Here is a 22,152-nt window from a genome sequence, read left to right as displayed (position 1 = left end):
TAAAAGACTGAGATAATGTAGAAGATCAAAGCCAACACCAAACTCTCCTGCTGTTTCTCATTAGCTCTAAGAGATACCGACACAGCCCAATTCCAGATAGGTAGACACACTCCTCAAACACATATGCTGTGCAAGAACACAAACAAAACCTCCTTGTCAGACAATAACATTATCATTGTCTTTACATGCATAAAACCACTTCCATGAGAACTCAAAGTAGGCCGCCTACAAATATCCTTCTTTTTGTTATTGTTGTATCCGTCTTATCACAGAGCCAAATCCAAACATATGAATACAGGGCATGTAGAGGCAGGGCAGAACTCTGTGACACCGTACCTCACAGTCTGAAGGCTACATTCATTCACCTGCCTGACTGACAGCTTGTTTTCAATAACATAGAAAAAGAATGGTGCTAAATGAAGATCAGCAGCAGACTCAACTATGTGCACCCCGGAGAAATACATAAAACACTTAGATCAAATGAAACTGTGGATTGCAAATACACATACACATAGCTTAATTACTTCAGTAATTTCCTCGACAATCCTAGACAGGCTACCCCATCTGTCAGGAGGAAAGGGGTCAGGATTAATGTGTATTTGTGTGTGTGTGTGTGTGAATGTGTGTATGTGTGTGTGTGTGTGTGTGTGTGTGTGTGTATCTGATACCATGCAAGAGTAGTTCACACACTGCTTGGCTGCTAACCAACTGTCTGGCTTTTAAGTAGAAGGCTGATTAGCCCAGTTAGAAGGTTTGCTATTGGGCTATCAACTTAAATTACACTGCTGCTACAGAATTTAAAAACTAAAGAAAAAAATGATAATCATGGATGTGTTTGGACATGTGCAGTATATACAGTGTATGTGTATAGATAATGCTCATACTGTTATTGCACACATATGCATACATGTACACACCTCTTCTTAGGTACTCTTAAGTCTTACCGACTTCTAATCTGACACTCGGCCAGATGGGTTATCCCTAATTCAAGGTAAAGGAATGAAGGCAGGAGGGAGGCCAAGATAATAGGTGGGGGTAGGGGTGAGGGTGTTGCTGAGGAAAAGACGGATCTGCAAAAAGAATATCCTGCACTGAATGTCTTAAGAAATCAGTTCAGTTTTTTTACACTTATTAGCTTTTTCATTGGCTTCTCAATAAGATAAGTGTCCAATTCAAGCTCCTCTTCTGTTTCTGACCTATGGTGATGAACAGTGCCCAGTGCATTGTGCAATCTGTAAGCAAGGATCAAGAATTTTGGGATGGAGGCGTTTCCTTTCTAGTTTAACCAATCACATTTAAGCAGGCTTTGGTTCCCCACAGGTAAACAGTCCCTGTAGAGAGCAGAAGTGGTGGAACACATTGACAAAAATGCACGGTCCACATGTATTTATTGGCTTTCATGCAGATAGCTGTTAACAGAGATCAGCCAACAGGTATCATTCTTTGTATTTTGGGTAGAGAAACACTTGACTCATGTGGGCTTACCAGATTTTAAACAGTGTACACCAAACGGAAGAAAGAGTCTTAGTCTGGATATCCACAGTCTACACCAGCAGCCCCAAAATATTGGCCCGTTGCACCAAGAGGCTAATTCATTGTCGGACTAACATATAACATTATGATAAAGCTTAACCACTGACCATAAATCTAATACCTGATGACTAACAGAAACAGTTGGCAATGCTTGCGTCAATTAATTAATCTTCGAAGTTTTAAACTGTTGGGTAGTTTTATTTCAAGAAGGTTTTCCAAAAGCATTCATCAGGGCCACTGCTGATAATAAAAAAGAGGAAATGTATTTATGATATGCTAAAAACAACTAGCTGAATTACTAAGCTTAAATTGCCATCCTTACATTCGATGGCTTACTGCGTGTCAGCTGTGTGTCTAAAAATGTGTCCAAGATTTGTGAAGTTCTGAGTCATCAATATAGTATGCATGGCTCAAATGGCCAACACAATAGATGTTCAAATATGATCTTTTGCCTTTGTATCATGGCTCTTTGTCCATCTGTCCATTGAGAATCACCAAAAGTCCTTGTATTTACCGTGACAGAAGAGAGGGTTGGGCTGCGGGTCAAGATGAAAGAGAGCATGTGTTGCAACAAAAGACATTGTAATCACGGAGGCTTTGAAGAACCTCTAGTCTCTAATGGACCCCATTGAGGGAGGGTCCAACAACACCCTCTTCAGGCAACGCCAAGTCAAGAGTGTGTGAGAGGCGAACACTTGGGGCAAGATGACTTTACGAGTCAAGCTGTCACTCTAAATGCAACAGAATGTAAATAGCGAACAGAAGCCTCAGCCTTCTGTGTAACCACTGTATCTTCAGTATACACACCGCTACCCACCTGACTTGACAGCTTGCAACAGCTAAGCAAAAACAGGGAGACTGTTGTAAGGCGACTTAAATTAACTGAGCACCCAACCTGATGTCAGCAGATGGCTGATTGGAGAAGAAACCTCCCATCTCAGCTTCCCGTCCATCAGCGAGCTACAGTAGCACTGCTAATCCCCTCAGGACACTGCAAGTCTCCTCTGCCATCTTCCAGCCTGCACTACAGTCAGGTTCCTGCACCTAACAGAGCAACTGCTTTGTAGACATAATTGTGTTAAGGGGCTGATGCTGGTTTATTAATGATATCTTTCTTTAGCAAATGCTAATATTTGCTATTTAAAATTCCAAATCTCTTTATTTAAAGCAAGATGAGATAGGAACTGCATCTGTTTGAAGTCAACAAGTTTTCTTTTTTCCCCCCATTCTGCTTTATTATGTAAGCATGCTAACACTGACTGAATATTATCAAGCCCCTTTTCCACTGGTCAAAAAACTCATGAACACCCACTAACATCTGGCTTTTGTCTGCTATGGCAATGGATACAATCAGCATTCACTCCCGAACAAATGACACAGTAGACACAGGTTTTTATCAGTTCTGGCTTCATCCTGTTCCTCCTCCTTCTTATTCTTCGCTTTATTCTTATCAGCGATAAATGTTTGTGTACTTATTGTTTTTTACATCTTGGGAACAATGTGCAACAGCATTTTTTTTTTCGTGCATGATGAAATGATGCAATGCTGGCAAGAAAGTGAGTTGAAAGAGATTTTCAGTTTCTGGAGCATTTGGGACGTGGACACTGAGGGAAAAAAAATTCAATCGCAGTGTGCCCATGTTTAAAAAGAACCTGCATGAACCTGCTAATTTTGGTGTAAAAGAGGTATTTGTTACATCCATCAGGGAGACATGTCTGTCTGTTGGTTGTTTGTCTGTTTGTAAGTAGGATTACGTAAAAAGTACCAAACTTGGTGGGGCATGAGGACTGGGAAGAACTCATTTACTTTTGGCACAGTTGGTATTCATGGATAGAAGAGACTCTACAATGCATGACTTCAATAAGGAGCTAATTTAAAGAAAAGAATAAAACAACTTAACATTTCAGGCTTTTGAGACTCCAACCTTTTCCAGCATCATACTGGGATGAAGCTTTCAATCAGCAATCTCAACCACTGACCAGATAAGGAAGGAACAGGAAGCACCTTATACAGTAGCAACATACCAAACTAGGCAATTATTGAATATTGGTCATTTTCTCAACTTTGAAAAAATAGTACTTGACTATATGCGAGGTTCTCTTACATTATGGAAGTGTGAGTTTTCTATTATGTAACTCAAAGATTACATCATACTCCCCTCTAACCCTAAATCCTATGCATCCAGTCAGACCAGCTGACCAGATGCCCCTTTTCACCAGCACTGTTTATGTCTGTCCTCCACATGCTCACTCCCTCCCTGACCCCCAAGACCCCCTGCCACTCCCTACAACTTCAGAGTGCAGTCCCAGGGCAGGTGCCTCCCTCCTCCATCTGCACCCAGCCCCGGCCCAAGGCTTAGCCTGGGGCCTTGGGAATGTCCAGCATGTCGGCCTGACACCAGTACAACAGCTTAAAAAGCACCTGACCTCTCCAAAGGATTTTCACTAATGAATAAGTTTTGTTTGTAATCAAAATGTCACTTAAACTCTCATAAGGCTTTGAGTGTAATCATAAGGGAACCACTAGAGAATTATGATTTGGTGTTTAGATTGCTACACAATTCTGTCTGCCACTGGGTATGTAATTATGCAGAAAAAAAACGACTTGATTTATGGCACATACTACGTGCATCTGCCATCTTACAACCAAAACAGAAAGAAGCACTTTTGATCTCTCTGATTGCTATTGTGGCTCCCCCCCATGCAGTGGAAATGGCAGAGGGTGGAACTTGTCTATGGCTTTCTATGCTCATGTGTCTGCTGCCATATGTGACATCTGCTTCAACTGGCACTCAAATCTATCAATTCTACTTCCATGAACTTATACTTGAATTTCTGCTGAATCTACAGTACAACTCCCTACAGCAGTTCCATTTAAACTAGTTCTTAAATGGACACTTCAGCTTTATTCACATGCTTTCACTTAAACTGAATCCACATTCATACGCTCACATATATATACACTGCCATTTCAACTAATTCAAATATTTCAAATGCAAACTCTGGACTTTTCAAGTCATGCATTTTGTTAGTTAATAACTTAATTTTTTTCCTGTTTCAAATAATTTAATTATTGATTAAAATAGGTATGTACCTATTTCATTATGTGTTTATTTGTTTTAATGAAGAAGTCATTTTTCATGTGCTGCTCTTCAAAAAGATATGAAGTGCCTTGCTCAGGGGCACCTTGATGGCAATTTATAAAACAGTAGAGAACATTACTCATTCACTTTTCCAAGCCAGATTGTCTGCCATTCATTGTTCCCAAACCAAAGTACACACACACACACACACACACACAGCCGAACAAAAACAGACAATATCACTTTCAATATTCTCTGCCAAGCAGCTCTCACTGTCTGTGTAGTGTGTAACAGGCTTTTTCCTGACAGCCACAGCTTTGTTCTCAGAGCTTGTCATTTAGCATCCAGCAATGCTGATGAAAGCCCAGAACAGATAACGCCACAAACAGAGGCTCAACTTCACAGCATGCTTGGCCTTGACTTTCCCTGGGCTTGGATGAGGGAGCACCCTGTCATTTGGGACAACGCTACTGTAAAGAGAGGTCGCTTGTCGTCTGACTTGGAATCTACGCAGATAAGGAACACTGAAAGAAGAAAGCTCCCTAAAACCCACACAGCAAGATGTGCAAGCTGCAGGGGTCTGCATTTAGGAGATTAGTCTGTGTTGTGCCGCTGTTTGAATCCACTTAGTTTCAAATTGTCCCTGACCTGACTGCGGTGGGGGGTTGTGTTATGTGGTCGGCAGCTGAACCCGATCCTGTGGTTATCACAAAGAAACTGCACTTGGTTTAGAAGCAACAACATAGCCACTGGCAATAGCTCTGGCTCTGCTATCTTTGTTCTGTTTCACAGTGGAAAGAATCATACTCCCAGGCCTAGAGCACGGAAAATAACAACATTGCATCGAAATAGTAGAAAACCAACAATCCCTCGGCGGGCTCCATACTTACTGGTTTTGTTGCACTTGACTTTGGAGAGAAGCTTGTGAGCCAGCAGGAGATCCCCGCTCTTCACTGCCACCAGCAGATCCTGTTCTTTCCCCATGATTACAGACTCAACCGCAGACGCACTAACTGCTCACAGTATGCCGCCTGGGTCACTTTTGTTTGACTTTTTAATGCTCCTTCAGGCGGACGGGTTCATCAAACGTTTGTCAGGAAGTTAACAGACAGATGCTGAAATCCAGCCATGAGGTGGTGTTGTGAATACAGAGCCTCAGCAGCAGCTAGAGAGAGGGGGCATGAGGTAAACTGGCCCAGGAGGTCTTCTGCCTCACGTTGTTGGAGTGTGGATCCATCTTGGACTTATAGTAGAACTGCTGGAGGGTCAGTTGCCTGCAGGGCTGAGATTATGTTCACAATCTGCCTCTTTCAACCTGGAGGCAGCAGCCACACCTGCCGTTACTCTACAAAGAAGACACAGAGAAATCACTTTAAGTCTATGATCACTGAAAAATACATTCAATCACTTAATTATGAACCCAGTGTTTTTTCATCACTATATGATGATGTAAGACCTCATAACTTCTTTATTACAGACCAGAATGTTTCCTGTGGCAGAGAATCAAAAGCGTATCTTTTTTTGAGATTACTTATATTTCTTTTATCATTTTCTTCTGATATATTTTAGCCAAATTATTATATGTAATTTATATAATTATTATTTATTTTTCTATCTGCTGTCTTCTATTTTAGATCATGTATTATACCATTTGCTGTATTTTATTTAAATGACATTGTACGTTGTGAAGCACTTTGTAACAGCTGTTTTGAAAGGTGCTATATAAATTATTATCATTAGAACATAGGTGTTATGCCAAACTCACACGTCCATGTTGCGTTAACACTTAATGTGAGACTGCTTGGTGCTGCAACAACCAATCACAGTCCTCTGCTTGGGACACACAACATAGTTTACTTTTGTGCTAACATATCATGCTAGCTTTCAATGCAACGATAAAGGGAAATCCACAGAAAATCCACTGTACAACCAGATGAACATATTACCAACTTCACCAGCAGCCTCTGCCTCATCTTTCATGTCAGACAGGACCTATATTTGCATGAACATGGCTTGATTGACTAGTGAGTGCACTACACAGCTTTTTAGGATGGTGGGGGGATGGAGCCAATCCCAGCTGACACTGAGTCAGTGACAAGACATTGCAGGTCAAAATTGTGAAGGCACAAAGTCCAGACATTATCCAGAGTTTTCCTTTCATATATGAAGAAAGCAACAGACGATCGTCTGACTCGTATGCGTTCACAGCAGAAAATCTCCAGAGCGTTCAGACAAGGAGTGACTTCTGGGTAGAGCATTCAGGGGAGAGGACATAATGTATTAATTCCGCTGTGGAGATCACATGTTTTTGTTCGCAGCACATCGACCCTGAAAAAACTGTCAAATCTTGTTGACGTTCCAAGTCGACATCTTTGTCGGTGTCTTCTATGTGTATGCCAAATCTTTCTTATCCTGTTATTTGTTTGTTTATGTTTTTCAGTTTCACATATGCTGCATGTTAGCTGCACGGTAAATACTCCGGACATTATCCTACACATGGGCTTCATTTTTGAAGGCTGGAAGGACAAACTCTGGAAAATGTCTGCAGCAACTGACTTGGACATTTGCGTTCTAATATACAGCCCCTTCTTCTCTGCCTGTCCCTGGATTTGGGAGCCACTGGCTTTGTCTTTAACATGTCAGAAAATAGTGGTTTCCCAGCACATGATGTGCCATGCTCAAATTTCCCTTTGTTTGATCAAAAGAACAAAACAAGATATTCGAGATAGCAAATAGTGCCATTTCAAAAGCTTGTACCAGAGAATGTTTTCTTTGTTGTCGTTTTTTACTTGACAAATGACAAACAGTTATTTTCCACCAATCAGTGCAGCACATTCAACAGCATGAGTGCCAAGCTGAAGTGTTATGCCCTGATAGTGATTATCAAAACAGTTTTTGATGGATGAATGATGTCAGGATTACGCCTTCGACCCAACTTTTGTTTGTTTTCTCAGATCCAGGAAGCAGTCCCTCAGGAGTGCGCAGCTAATCTGTTACTCTTCCCGTTCAGGAATGAGGACTCTGTCCATTGATAACACTCCTCCTGAAATTTAAGGAAGCATTTTTTTTCAGTCAAGCTGTGTCTGGCACTCTGCCAACTTATCTCTGTGTTTTTTCACTCCGAAGAAGGAAAAGCGAGGCACAGATGACTGCTGCTTCAGAACCAATTCAGCTGAAATCCCAGTCGCATGGGACAACGGATGGAGTAATAACACTGTCGATAAGCAAAATAACCAGAAGAAATGTTCCCATGCAGGGGTAAAACAGTCCCTCTGGGTTTTGTCTGTTTCTAGCAGTGAGACATCACTCGGACTGTTTCAGTGAGTCACACAGCCTCCCAATTACAACAGGAGTCTGTTTGTCTTGTTCCTAGGTAAGCAGTCTTTAATTTCAGCTGAATTTGTTTTGCAATCCTCAAAAGCATTACTATTCCCTTTGTCATCCCAACAGACACGACACACCCACTCAGGTAAACACCCTTCTTCAACCCGGGCACCAGTCTGCAAGTCAAAAACACGAGGAGGCCGTCTCGACTTCCAGGCTGGTAGAGACTGTTAAGACAGTTCAGTTCAGTTCAGTTATTCCTCAGGACAGTGATCGTGCAGCAGTGTAGGCCGGCAGCAGATGCCAATCCATGTCTTTGCACTGACATATGAGCTAAAACCAGCCAGGCACCTTGCCAGCCAGTAAACAACTACATAGCTTTACTGCCGTCACTATCACGAGTCAGAAAATAAACAAGTCCAAAATGGGCTTTGATAGTCAATGGATGGAGCAAGTGGTAAAATAAAACATACTTTAAATCAAGGCACTTAATAATAGACAAGACCGTGCAATATTATAGAGAACAGTTCTCGAGATGAGCAAGCATTGGGAAGAACAGGAAGAAACCTCTGGCAGAACCAAAAGGGGGGGGGGGGGGGTGAGGTGGATGGAGAAGAAGGGGAGAGAGGAGACGCTCAGTTCAATCATGCAGACCATATCAGACCAAAGTCTCAAATCTTGCACTTTAATCCCATGTTGGGTGTCAGGGAATAAACACACCCACAAAAAAAAGACATTGAAATCATCATCACTGTTGTTTATAAATTGATAATGACACATGAGGTGAGAGAATTACGTATTCTTTAAAAGAGGTGCTGTGTCTGGTGATTTTAAGAATTGGCTTGTTTGTAAAAACATGACAGGGCTTTGATAGTTTGTCCTTTGAAGTGTAGTTAGAGAAATTTACGGAAGCTCCGCACAAATCCCGCATGCGTTGGCTCCAGCTGAATAAATAGCGTTAGGGAAAGTGAAAACAGGCCTTCGGCGTTTTTTCTGAACACGTTACTCTTTAAAGTTCGTCCGTTGCCATGTTCACGGTATCGAACGCGTCGCCTCGGTCGTTCGCTAACTTGTCAGCCCTCAACTGTCAGAAAGCTGCTCCCGCTCCGAAACACGCGTCCGTCTGTCGGTCCCGAGCCACTGACAGTACGACAACACCCGGGGTTCGATTCCCTCAGCTTTTTTTAATTTCAGAATAAACGTGTATGAAGAGATGGAGGCTCTCACCTGTTGTGGTCGGTGCAGGTGCTGACGGACACATTGACGGAACACTGAGGGAACCAGCGCTGGGCAGCACGAGACCGAGGAGCGAGCAACAACCGACCTGGGTAAATACCACTAGTTTCCGTTAGGGACCTTCAAAGTAAAGCCCGACTCATTAACGTTCCTGCAAGATGTAAAAATCTTTAATTGACATTTGTTTCTTCTATTGCATGTTTGGTTCCGTCATCTGCTACCATCTGCATATAAGCGAATTATTTAAACAGAAATGTCTACGGTGGATTTCTGGAACTGGTGAGCATCAATCTTAATGCAACTGCTGCCTGCCACCAATGCAAGGCTTTTATTTTGAAGGCAAATTGACTTAACTTCTGCGAATCGAGCAACTATTATTACTTCTTAAATCCGACCGACTTGACAGTTTTGTTGATGGATCGTATTTCTGGATAACTGGGATCAGACAGACAGATCACAACAAGTTTAATAGTGAAGAGGAAATGATAAAATAGTATACGAACTCAAATAATGTGAGGATGCTGCCTCTCATTTAAAGTTTAAAGTTTATTTTCTTGTTCATTTTAATTTATTTTAAACATTTATTAATTTATTCTAACAAAGAAGAGACTATTACCCTCTCTGTAATTTGCATGTAAAAGTTTTTGTCAACATATAGGACATTTAATTGCCTCCTCTCCCTGCACGGGACCACAGATTGTTAAAAGAATAAAAGCACAGGACCACCCTGGACCCTGCAGCCAATTCCACACTGGAGACAGAGTGGTTGTCTTGTGGCTCCATCTGCTGGTCAGAAACATGCACAGATACAAGTCATGATCAATTTTCTCCTCTCGTGTTGTTGCAGTTCGAACAATATATACAATTTAATGGAAATCAATTTTATAAAAACAGCTTATATCACATAACTCAATGTCTCAGGGTGTATTTTATTGCATTTTCATTTCCAAAACTCGAGTGGCACTCAGAAATTAACATGCTCCAGATTTTTATGTGGATCTGCACCAAATTGCACACACTCATAAATATCAGCCCCATGACCATGCCTGTTTTTTCATCAAGATCCATGAATTATTCTTTGAGTAATAAAAGAAAAACAGTTAACTAGGCTCGATCAGAGTTCAATAAAACTAGGCCCAAACCTTGTGTATAGCTGGGCCGTGTACAATCAACGTGAGAAATTGAAGATGTTGTTGAAAAGTGTTGTGGAACAGCAAGACTCCAATTAGCGTTTTCCTAACATCATTGTGTGGTATTTGCATTTTGCTGTGTCAGCCTGTTTCAGCCCTTTATCTGTTTACTTCTCTCCTGCTCCCTGTGTTCACTTATACAGTATTTTAATTCAATCAAATTCCCAATAAATCCATTCTCATTTGCATGTTTTCTGTTTCTTTTGTCAGAAAAATGAACAAAAACGAAATGGTGACTAAAGAGAAGCCCATTAAAGGCCCTGTGAAAGTGATATCAGATATTTTTATGATATCAGATATTTTTATATCAGTCTCATGCTCACTGACATTTGGGGTTGTACAGTTTATTCCCTGTGTATTTCCCTTTATCGTTGCATTGAAACCTAGCATGAAATGTTTGCACAAAAGTCAGTTGTGTGTCCCAAGCAGAGAACTATGATGTGCTTTAATAATGATAAAAATGTATATAGCACCTTTCAAAATATCTGTTACAAAGTGTTTCACAAACAATGTCATTAAGATCAAATACAGCAAATGGTGACAAATTTTGCTAAAATAAATAGCAAAAGAAAGATAAGCACTCTCAAAAATAGGTAATTCAAAATGTCTGCTCTGAAAAAATCCATATCCATATGAGATATAGACATTACATTATAAAAACAAACAGCCATACACAACCTTTACCTAATTAAAATTGACTACATTTAGCATAATTATGAACTAAATAGAAACTATGTGATCAAAGATTAAGTTAAAAAACAACCAGCACCAGATTCTTTTTGAGTTTTTGATTCTCTGCCACAGGAAACATTCTGGTCAGTAATAAAGAAGTATTGAGGTCTTACTTCATCATATGGTGACGAAAAACACACTGGGTTCATAGTAGGCCTGGGAGTATGATTCCTACCGCTGTGACACAGATAGCATGCAGAGCCAGAGCTATTGCCAGTGGCTATGTTGTTGCTTCTGAACTGTCACGACCCAGCTCAGAAGCTGTGACAAAAATAGAGTGAGACGCTGGTTGAAAGCCAAAAATGTGTCATTTATTTAAATATTTCTTTAAACGAACATAACACAAACTAAGAAGGTTGTGAGGTGTGTTCATCAGTGGAATCAGTAGTGATTGTGTGTTGATGATGGTGGAGGGAGGAGAACAAAGCAACAACTATGCATTAAAGTCAGGTGAGTGAGAGAGAGTGTCTTAGCCAGGAGGACGGGCTTTTATAGCAGAGAGAACACCGGGCCCACGTGCTTTAAACTACCAGAGGGTCAGCCCACCAGTAACCTGCTGCATCAAATCAAAGAAAATAAATTAAATAAACAAGGCAGAGGCCGTCCGTGTACCAATCGCAGTTTCTTTGTGATAACCACAGGATCGGGTTCAGCTGCCGACCACATAACACAACCCCCCCTGCAGTCAGGTCAGGGACAATTTGAAACTAAGTGGATTCAAACAGCAGCACAACACAGACTAATCTCCTAAATGCAGCCCCCTGCAGCTCGGATATCTTGCTGTGTGGGTTTTAGGGAGCTTTCTTCTTTCAGAGTTCCTTATCTGCGTAGATTCCAAGTCAAGCGACCTCTCTTTACAGTAGCGTTGTCCCAAATGACAGGGTGCTCCCTCATCCAAGCCCAGGGAAAGTCAAGGCCAAGCATGCTGTGAAGTTGAGCCTCTGTTTGTGGCGTTATCTGCTCTGGGCTTTCATCAGCATTGCTGGATGCTAAATGACAAGCTCTGAGAACAAAGCTGTGGCTGTCAGGAAAAAGCCTGTTACACACTACACAGACAGTGAGAGCTGCTTGGCAGAGAATATTGAAAGTGATATTGTCTGTTTTTGTTCTGCTGTGTGTGTGTGTGTGTGTGTGTGTGTGTGTGTGTGTGTGTGTGTGTGTGTGTGTGTGTGTGTGTGTGTGCCCCTGAGCAAGGCACTTTATATCCTTTGGAAGAGCAGCACATTGTGGTTGTACTTGGCAGCCCCGCAAAGGAGCATTATGGAGGATGAAAAATGACTTCATTAAAATATAGAAACACATAATGAAATAGGTACATACATATTAATGTATTAAATTAATTGAAATAGGGAAAAAATGATTAAGTTAATAACAAACAAAATGCATGACAGATTAGAATTAGTTAAAATGTAATTAAGGTACCAAATTAATTAAATGGCAGTGTATATATTTCAATTGGACCATACTGAAATAAGTAACATACTCAGGTAAACATTTAAGATTCAGGCTACATCCACACTACTAAAAATTTTTGGGACGTTCTCCATTACACGTGGCATCTATTGCACTTCTGTCCGTCCTGGGAGAGGGATTCCTCACATGTGGCTCTCTCTGAGGTTTCTACCTTCTTTCCCCACTATTAAAAGATTTTTTTGGTAGTTTTTCCTCACTCTTGTTGAGGGTTAAGGGCAGAGGATGACAGCTTGTTAAAGCCCTATGAGACAAATTGTGATTTGCGAATATGGGCTATACCTTTGTGAAAGTTAGTCTGTGTTCCACACTGGCAATCTCAACATCTTTTCTAAATCCATAATTTGACTTTATGTCCAATTTTGGTGCTTGCTTTTTGTAGTTTACCATTATGATGAATGATTGTGTGCACATATGTATGTTGTACAAGTTCTCACCAACAGTCACTATAGTAATAAATTGCATGCACATAGAATCATTTATAAATCGAAGAGTAACAACAGTTGATTTGGTCACATGGTTTAATGAAAACCCATCAAAGGAGGCTCTCAATGAAAATATCAGATCATTTTTTATTCTTATTTATTTTATTCATCGATCCCTTGAGTTGTCTTATACATATTTATTAAAGCTAAGGTGTTTTTCACTGCTTCGGAAAAGGGTGGGCCTTCTGGCCCCAGAATGAGTCTTCTCATGTCGGCTGCTATGGCCTTTTCTTTGTTAGGGGATTCATGGTGTTCAATCTTCTCGGGGTTAGCCAGTTCAATGGTACTAGTCTCCTCATGGTTTAAGTCCTTGGTTTGTTTTCTCTTCTTAAGTTTAGCCCCATAAATTATTGACAGTGGCTGTGTGGTTTTAGCGGAGGGAGGGGGCTTAGTTCTTTTAGCTGCAGCTAACTTTTGCAGCTTGTTGTGGCTGACCTTTACAGCTTGTTGCCTCTTAGCAGTTGTGGACTCAGCTACTGTAGAAATGGGAGGGCCTGCTGACTGCAGAATTTGTTTTCTCATGACGGCTGCTGTGGGCTTTTTTTTGTTCGATTTTTTTGTTCGATTAAACTGGTGTTTAATCTTCTTGGAGTTCACCAGTTCAATGGTACTAGTCTCCTCATGGTTTAAGTCCTTGGTTTGTTTACTCTTCTGAGGTTTAGCGCTGGAAATTCTTGACAGTGGCTGTGTGGTTTTAGCAGAAGGAGGGTGGTTGGTTCTGTTAGCTGCAGCTGACTTTAGTAGCTTATTGCAGCTGACCTTTGCAGCCTGTTGCCTCTTGGCAGTTGTGGACTCAGCTACAGTGGAAATGGGTGGGCCTGCTGACCGCAGTCTTCTCGCGCTGGCTGCTGTAAGCATTTTTTTGTTAGATTTCTTATAGCGTTTGTGCATTACCGCCATATACTGTGTCTCCATCTTTGTTCGGTTCATAGTAAATAAGTTGCTTTGATGCCTTTGACTCTGTCAGTTGTCAATAAGCTCACAATTTCTTTGATGTGATGTACTTTATATGAGAATGGACATGATGGTAAAGTGCCTTGCGAAAATGTGTTTGTGTAATACGTTTGTGTTTTGCTTCAACTCAAATAAAATTTGATTAAATTTGCTATTTCTTTAAAGGTCCAGTGTGTAAGATTTAGGTGAAAGGGAACTATTGGCAGAAATTTAATGTAGAATAATCCTCCTGATGTTTTCACTAGTTTGTTTCATCTAAATTGTATGAATTGTAGTTTTCTTTACCCCAGAAAAGTCCCTTTATATTTAAATACTTTATATTTACATCAAGGGGGTTCTAGCCATGCCATGTTTTTTACATTAGTCCAGACTGGACAAACTAAACACCTTTTGAGTTTTTATGACAACTGAAGCTACCACAGGTTCTTTTTCATGTTTGGAAGGAGAGGGTGAGGTGAGGGGTGTTCAGCTGTGACATGAAACTTCAACACTAGATATCACAAAATTCTACACACTGGACCTTTAACAGGCTACAATTGGATGGAAAGTTTTTACCAAAAGCTGAATCTGTAAAACCATGGAATATGTGACACATTTAATAATAAGTAAACACCAGTATGTAACACCTAAACATGGTTGACTATTTTGTCTCTCTTCCTCAACACGTGTTTAAAATCTCTGAGACACTTAATTCTGAAACCAGAGTTTAATTTTGATACGTCTCATCAACAAATAACACATTAAGAATTAAAGTAATTAAAAACTTAAGGGAGTAGATTTTATTTAGAACACATTAATGGTAAGTTAATATATAATATACAGTTATTATGCACTTTATATAAATACATTTAGTAAAAAACAAAACATTTGAGCTGAAACTATTACTTTTTTTACTTGTATGTATGTTTTATAATCTAATGATTTTAATATTCATATTTATTTATTATAATCATTATTACTAGTGCAGTGCCCGTTCTAAACTCGCATGTTCTCTTGTGCTGTGGTAGAATCATCTTAACTCATCTTAATAAAGGCAATACTCAAACAGTTCTTTAATATACTTTTCACTTTTTATTGTTTGTGTGCTGGACGCTGTGTGCAGAGCTTTTAATAAACAGTCAATGGTGCAGAGTGAAGTGAGAAAACTGACTTTATAGGTCTGATAAGGTGATAAGAGTGCAAAGCTCAAAGTGTATTACTCCTTTGGTGCAGTTTTATTACAACACAGAAATGCATTCTCTGTTCCAACATCGTTCAATCTTGCATCCAGTGCAAACACCATAAAATTGTCTGAAAACTTCTGTTGGTTGGAAACATTCTCTTAGCATACCACTGTTTTACTGAGTGTAACTATAATGCAGGGTTAATGTGGTACAAATGTATGTATTAGCTTTCTGTGTCGCTGCATGCTGTAGAGCTTAGGGAAAGCCTTTCCGCAGATGTGGCAAACAAACGGCTTTTCTCCTGAGTGTATTCTAGCGTGTGCTCTGAGAAAACACATTTTTACAAAGCCCTTTCCACATACATCACATTTATATGGTCTCTCTGTCGTATGTTGTATAAGGACATGCTTCTTCATTTCAGAAGTTGACCTGAAGAACTTGTCACATTCAGGCACCGTGCATTTAAAAGGCCTCTCTCCGGTATGGATTAATTTATGTCTAGCGAGTGTCGACTTGGAGACCATCTTTCCACAGTATGGACACGGATGACGGAATAGTTCGTTTAAGTGTTTGCTCCTCTGGTGCTTTTTCAGGGCCCCTTTCTCTTTAAAGGATTTCTCACACTGGGAGCACGAATGTCTCTTATCCTTTTGACCCTCGTCATGAATGAGATTCAAGTGCCGCAACAGATTGGAATTCTGGGAGAAAGTCTTGCCGCACTCCGGACACAGGTAGGGTTTCTCTTTCGTGTGGACCCTTTCATGGTAAATGAGATCTGCGTCCGACTTGAATCTACAGCTGCACTGGGCACACTTGAATGGTAGGTGCCCGGTATGTGTCCACTCGTGTAGGATTAAAAAGCGCAGCCTGGTTAAAGTTTTGGGACAGCGGTTGCATTTAAACGGTCTGCTTATTTTATGGATATTTTCATAATGCCTGATTAAGGGCATAAACAGAGTGAAGGTCTCCTCACAACGGGTGCACTGGAACGCCGTGTGTGAGATCTTGTGCCTCGCCAAAGCCGCTGTGTCACGTAACACCTTCCTACACACACTGCAGTACAACTCATCGTGTGTTAGTTTGTGTCTGTCCAGTGAAACTTTGTACCTGAAGGCCTCTTGGCATTTGTCGCATTTGTAAAGATTCTTGGCTTCGTCTAGCTTCTCCGGATCGACCTGCTGCTTACCATACTCGTAACAGGTTCTGCGCACGTGCATCTTAAAAGATGAGAAGAGTTTAAATCTACTGTCGCATCGAGGGCAGGCGTAATAGCCCTCAGTAAAGTGTGTTTTCATGTGACTCCTCAGGCTTGTATCTACATGCTTCTTGCAGATAAAGCAGTAAACTTGACGGATTTTCTTTTGGGCGCTAGCTTTGACGCCTGTTCCCTGTTTTCTGCTCAGAGCCGACAAAACTTTAGGACCCATAAAAGCAGGGTCCTCATTTGGGCAACTATAAACTGAATCATATCCAGTGGGACTGCTGACAGAAGAAAAAGAAGAGGAATCATCCAAGTAGTCCGACCATGAATCAGCCATACTGGGACTACCACTAGTGGTGTTATGGAAAGAGTCCTCATCTGAGTAGTAAGACCATGAGTCGTCTTCACTGCAGTTAGTGATAGGAGCCATATATGAGGAGTCTTTGCCAAAGCGGATTGAATTATCATCATCAGACACCTCTTGGGGAGCCCTGCTGGGTGATTTTACTTTTCTAGACGCAGGTTTGCAGACAGGCAGGGCCCGGTCACAAAGTCCTCTTTTCTCTTTCAGGAGAATCTTCTTCAGCCTCAGGCCTCTGTTTCGTCTAATAGGTCGAAGCTGCAAAGATTGCTGAACACAGCATTGTTTTACTCCAGCTGCATCATCCGCTTGACTTTGAAGGTGGTCAGCATTTTCTTCACGTCTTGTAATATCGTCAAAAGCTACCCCGGTTTCATTTTCCCCAGGAGTCCAATTAGTTTTGTCAGTCTTTTTTTTAATTGTGTGATGCTCTGTGAATGTGTCAGTATTTAACTGTGCTGTAAGAGGCAGCGCTAAACGTTCCTCCTCCAAATTTGATGTACATGACAGCACATCATCCAAGATGGTGGCTTGTGCTTGTTTTGTCTGTGTCTCAGTTGTTTTAGCAGAGGGAAGTTTGAGCGCTGAAGTAATGCAGGCGCCATCCAGGGAACCATCTGAAAAGAAGAAGAAAAACACCATTGGAATAACTGTACTCTTACTGCTACGTGGAATTCATTTGTCAAGCTCATGGAGAAGGTAACTGACATGTTTCAAAATGAATCATATCCAGTGGGACTACTGACAGAAGGAAAACTGGGGCTACTACTAGCTGTCTTATAGAAAGAGTCCTCATCTGAGTAGTAAGACCATGAAATTAGGTAATTTGGATTGCAAACGTTATTCATACTGTTACATCTGTCTACTCCATGAAGTTAAGCTAAGTTCTGTATTAAGTTGAGTGATGATGTCCTCTCAGAAATTACAATGTTGACATATAACATCTGGAAACAAGGGTGATAAACTGAATACACCCATGAGTTAGGTAAAGACGTACCATTGTGATCCAGTTGGCTGAGGTCTTTTTGATACTGCAGCACAATTCTGAGCTCCTCATACTGAGACACAGACTCCATACAGTCCTCCAGAACAGAGGATGCCTCATCAAACATGGAGGCAACCTGGAAAAAATTGAAAAGAGTAGTGCCTCTATAGAGCAGCGATATTCAAAGCTAGTTGAAAGTGACATCAAAGTGATGTATGTGTTGTGTTAAGTATGAACCTGTTGGAACGTTTGAAGAGGAAGAAGCTTTTCAAGTCGAAACAGAAGCAGCCACGTCAAGCTGTGAAGTGCTTCATCAAATGTGGGACCAAACTTTTCAGGGAAAACTTTCTGAAAGACAAACATTTTTTTATTAATAAAAACATACAGAAAAATCACATTAAGGTCAGAAATACAAGACTTTAAGACAAAGACTGAAGCGTGTGTCCCAACTTAAGCAACACACACTGTAGGGTCATGTATGAACAGTAATGCTAACAGTTCACAGCTTTAATTTACACTGAATACTGATCATGTTATTACTTCATCTGTATCTGGATGGAAGTGTGTTGGACTTTTAACGAAATGTTGAGCTCAGTGACTATAAATGAAGATGGAGGACATAACAGCTCCCCAAAAGTGAAGCCAAAGCCTCTTAATTGCCCCCTGGTGGCTGGCTGCAGTATAGGCCATAAACCCTGCCTCCTCCATGTTATTGGATGGGACATGGATCAAGCTAAGAGGTTTAAGTACACTTCAAGTATATTTTTCAAAAATATGATTTTTGTCATATAAGACAGTTCTTATCACACTGATGTTTGTTCAAGTGCAGTAGATATTCTTAAGCTGCTTATTATGAAATGTCATGATTGACAGCTGAGACTGACTTGTGATTGGTCTGAGGCATGTATCAGAGGGACAACCATACTGTGGTGCAGTACGATGTAGACTCTGGCTCCAAATGATGGTTTTGGTACAAAATGGCAGTGTTCGTTTTTGGAATATTTCTCTTTAGTGATAATCAGGTGGAGAATGACCGTCCGTCTTTATGGTCTACCTACAACACTGATAAAATAAAATAAAAGTAAAATCCTAATAAATTATGATCCACCAGAACAGAAACATACCCCCAAAAAATGTGATGATGACATGTCTACATAATTGTTATATTGTTAAAGGAAATCTACTATCAGATGGCTTTTTCTATACACATTAGTTGCACTCTATGTTCTGTACATGTTCAACAGTAACACTGACCTGAAAGAAGTCTTCCCTCTTCTCTGGATCTTTCAGTATGGTCTTAACAACATCCACAAAGTCTGAGTTTGGCACTTCCTCATTAGTGGCTCCAGCCTGCCAGACACGACACAAGCATCATTAAAGTTCAACGCCATGGTTACATTCCAATTACAGCATCAACTTGAATGGTATGGTCACTTTTAAAAGCTTATTTCCAATAAACTGTAAAAACTGTTTTACATTAAACTGTAATACATTTTGAAATAAAGATGCATTGAACTCACCTCCACAACCCATGCCTCGATATGGTTCTGCATCCTGTCCAGGTGCGGCCGAACAGCCTCGAAATCAGGGGTGGCTTCAAACTGACATAACTCCAGTACCAGCTAAAAGGACACAAATATAATCACAGTGACAGGTTAACACTTCCACCAAACCAATTTTCAAAAATCTAAATTCCATGATTTAAACTGAGCACCGTGGTACAGGATATTGTTTTTTACCCCTCTGTGTGAGAGTGTGTGAGTGTATGTGTGTGTACAAAATAACTAAAAAACAAATGGATGGATAATCACCAAACTTAGTGGAATTGTATCTTAGGAAGGTATCTCTAGAATGATTAACATTTAGAGCTGACAAGTCAAAGATCAAGTAGGTCTAGAGAGACAATTTGTCATATGTGTTAAAGTCAATCCCAAGTTCACAAACACAGCAGGTATCTTGTGGTAAATATTAGTTGTTAATAGTAAGTGGCTATACTACGCCTTCTCACACGTGCTCTGAGGCCCAGGGTGAGTTGGACCTTCTGGCGGGTGGTGAGCAGCTCCGGTACGATGTCTGTGACCATGGAAACAAACTCCTCGAGCATCCCATAATTGGCCACGACCTTCTGCTGGATGGTCTGCCAGACTGCTGCTGTGACCAGCCGAATCGGAGAGACGAGGAGGCGCAGAGCAGAGAGAGTAGGGCGGGTACCTGAGCGCAAATGAAAGCACTTCATCTTAACACACAAGGATTATTGCCTGCATTAGGTTGACAAATAAAAGCAGCAAGTTTAAAGGACAGATATTTATGGTGTGTGAAATTTGGTTCAGATACAAATAAAAATCTGGATCTAGTGAATTTATATGTGGTCTCATAAAGGGACTGTTGGGCCTTGTGTGCTGAGTACTTAGTGACATTCTTTTTTTGGCCGTTTGTTTTAAAAAGACATCGTATCAGCTGGAGCATTAACAAAACACATAATCTGCCCACGGAACAGCAGAAACTGACACAGACACGCTAGAGATACTGACTCTCGGTCATATAGTCCGAAAACAATCATTACTCACACAACTTGGACCTGACTACTGTGTAAACATAATCAAACTGGAACATTTATGTGTTTTCAAAGGACGTCTCAGCTGCAACTCTGAGCTTCCATAATATGCAAAACACTCACTTTCAATTTCATTGAGAGCAGCAGCTAGAACAGCTTTCACTTCAACTTCTGTCTGTGTTTCAACCGGTTTCAACCTCTGGTTCATATTTGCATTTGTGCATTTTGCTTCTGTCAGAGCCTTTTCAGTCACTCTTAGTAAGTCCTACTCAAACAGACCTATAACATACTCTCACTTTGTATTGTTTCCATGCTGGACGTTGTGTGCAGAGCTTTTTTTAATACAATCTCTGGTGCAGAGTGGTCATCTTCTTCATCCTACCTGGTTTATCTGCAGTGAAGACTTTATAGACAATGTTTTTCATAAAAAGAAACTCAATCTAATTAATTATATACGTTTTATTACTACTGAATGCATCGCATGTTCAAATCTCACCAAATTCGACCCTGCTCTTCCTTGGGCAATTTTCAATGCACATGCTAAGTGTGAAGCTGAAACGCTGCTAACGGTTTGTGAGATATGTGTTCCACAGTATGACAGCTAGATTTTTGAGGAATTAGTAGGTTGGAGTTTGTCATTTTGAATTCAACACATTATCTTTTAACCATTCTTCTGCAAAAGTAGCTTTCTTGCAATTGTGTTAAAGCTGCATGATATATTGTTCCTACGCATACGTATATTCTAATTCTGATTCCATGGAGAATTGTGGGATTTCCTCCAAAGAAAAACTTATATTCATATCATTAATACGATGTGAATTGATTAATAACTGAATAAAAAAATCTAAATCGAATATTCTGCCATCACTGCCACGCTGAGCCATTGACTGTGAGGTTCCTGGTCCTGTTTCACACATATTATATTAGCAATTCATATGAATGGGGGAAATGTTTGCTAACAATCAATGTAAGCTATCGATATAAACAAGAGGGCGTGTGTTCCTGGCCATTTATAATCACAGGTCCCCGGAGTATGGCTCAATGCTAATATTGGCTCACAATGTTGACACTGACGTGCTTCAACAACAGTAAACAGTTTCCACTGTTAGCTCAGCGAAGCTAGCTAACAGTGTTCCCAGTGCTTATGGTGAATGGCTACTCACGGTCTCCTTTTGAATTATCCTCCATCTTGTTGATTCGCTGCACTCGTGTTAACAGGAGATCATTCATTAATCGATGGGAAATCTCTCTTCTCTTTATTGTCAGTTTTAAATGTTGCATGTGACTGAAGCTCTATTGGTCCGACGTTGTTTTTGTTCCGGGTTGTGTTTTTTCCCCCAACTTTATTTAAACCTTGTATACTAGAAAATTAAATAAATGAGAGCCTACTGAAAGCAAAGGGATTGTTTTAACAGTATCAGTTGAATCCTTAACATTTTAAAGGTCCAGTGTGTAAGATTTAGGTGAAAGGGATCTATTGGCAGAAATGTAATGTAGAATAATCCTCATGATGTTTTCACTAGTTCGTTTCATCTAAATTGTATGAATTGTAGTTTCCTTCACCCCAGAAAAGGCCCTTTATATTTAAATCCACCATGTTTTTTACATTAGTCCAGACCTTTTGAGTTTTTATGACAACACTACACACTTTACCTTTAAGTCAAATTTAACATTAGAGGTCAACAGGGTTGTCTGAGATGCTCGACAGCTCCCACAGTGATGTCATCCAATCCAGTCCTGACCAGGGTCCAATCTCAATTTCATTTTTATGCCCCCTTTAACTAACAATGGTCCTGAAACGTCAGTCTCGTACCACTTGAGGGAGCACTTGGCCTTTGGCGTGTCACTTGCAGCATTACAAACATGCTCATCCTACTCCAGC

At 40.5% G+C, this 22,152-nt stretch overlaps 2 protein-coding genes across 5 annotated transcripts in view; both read right to left on the bottom strand.

Moving 5' to 3' along the window:
• LOC109626685 (caskin-2-like) overlaps positions 1–9,288 on the bottom strand; it is a 52,734-nt gene extending 43,446 nt beyond the window's left edge. For 2 of the 3 annotated variants that reach the window (XM_069517390.1, XM_069517393.1), the window contains exon 1: positions 5,506–5,737. In XM_069517390.1, coding sequence (XP_069373491.1) covers positions 5,506–5,599 — 94 coding nt within the window. In that variant the 5' untranslated portion in view covers positions 5,600–5,737. Of the gene's footprint in view, positions 1–5,505; positions 5,961–9,166 lie in introns of those variants that run through there. The other variant, XM_069517392.1, reaches the window with a different exon arrangement.
• A 5,488-nt stretch (positions 9,289–14,776) lies between these two features.
• Positions 14,777–21,608, bottom strand: LOC109626735 (zinc finger protein 287-like). 2 transcript variants are annotated; one of them, XM_020082872.2, is made up of 7 exons: positions 21,434–21,608; positions 19,755–19,927; positions 19,237–19,338; positions 18,971–19,066; positions 17,954–18,064; positions 17,729–17,852; positions 14,777–17,348 (listed from the first exon to the last, which is right to left on the bottom strand). In XM_020082872.2, the coding sequence occupies exons 1-7, from the start codon at positions 21,549–21,551 to the stop codon at positions 15,370–15,372; spliced, it is 2,703 nt and encodes a 900-aa protein (XP_019938431.2). In that variant the 5' UTR covers positions 21,552–21,608; the 3' UTR covers positions 14,777–15,369. The 2 variants fall into 2 exon arrangements, with proteins under 2 accessions (XP_019938431.2, XP_019938430.2); XM_020082871.2 differs by having other exon boundaries at positions 19,725–19,927; positions 21,434–21,607.
• Positions 21,609–22,152: the final 544 nt, after the last annotated feature.

Source organism: Paralichthys olivaceus, chromosome 21 (assembly GCF_024713975.1).
Source record: "Paralichthys olivaceus isolate ysfri-2021 chromosome 21, ASM2471397v2, whole genome shotgun sequence".
NCBI classification, from domain to species: Eukaryota; Metazoa; Chordata; class Actinopteri; order Pleuronectiformes; family Paralichthyidae; genus Paralichthys; species Paralichthys olivaceus.
This window is presented reverse-complemented; position numbering and strand designations above follow the sequence as displayed.

Coding starts and splice junctions, on each gene's coding strand:
- LOC109626735 (XM_020082871.2), bottom strand. CDS start 21,551: ATGCAACATTTAAAACTGACAATAAAGAGAAGAGAGATTTCCCATCGA. Junction 18,065..18,970: donor AGAGGGAAGACTTCTTTCAG/GTCAGTGTTACT, acceptor TTTGTCTTTCAG/AAAGTTTTCCCTGAAAAGTT. Junction 17,349..17,728: donor CAGCCAACTGGATCACAATG/GTACGTCTTTAC, acceptor TCTTCTTTTCAG/ATGGTTCCCTGGATGGCGCC.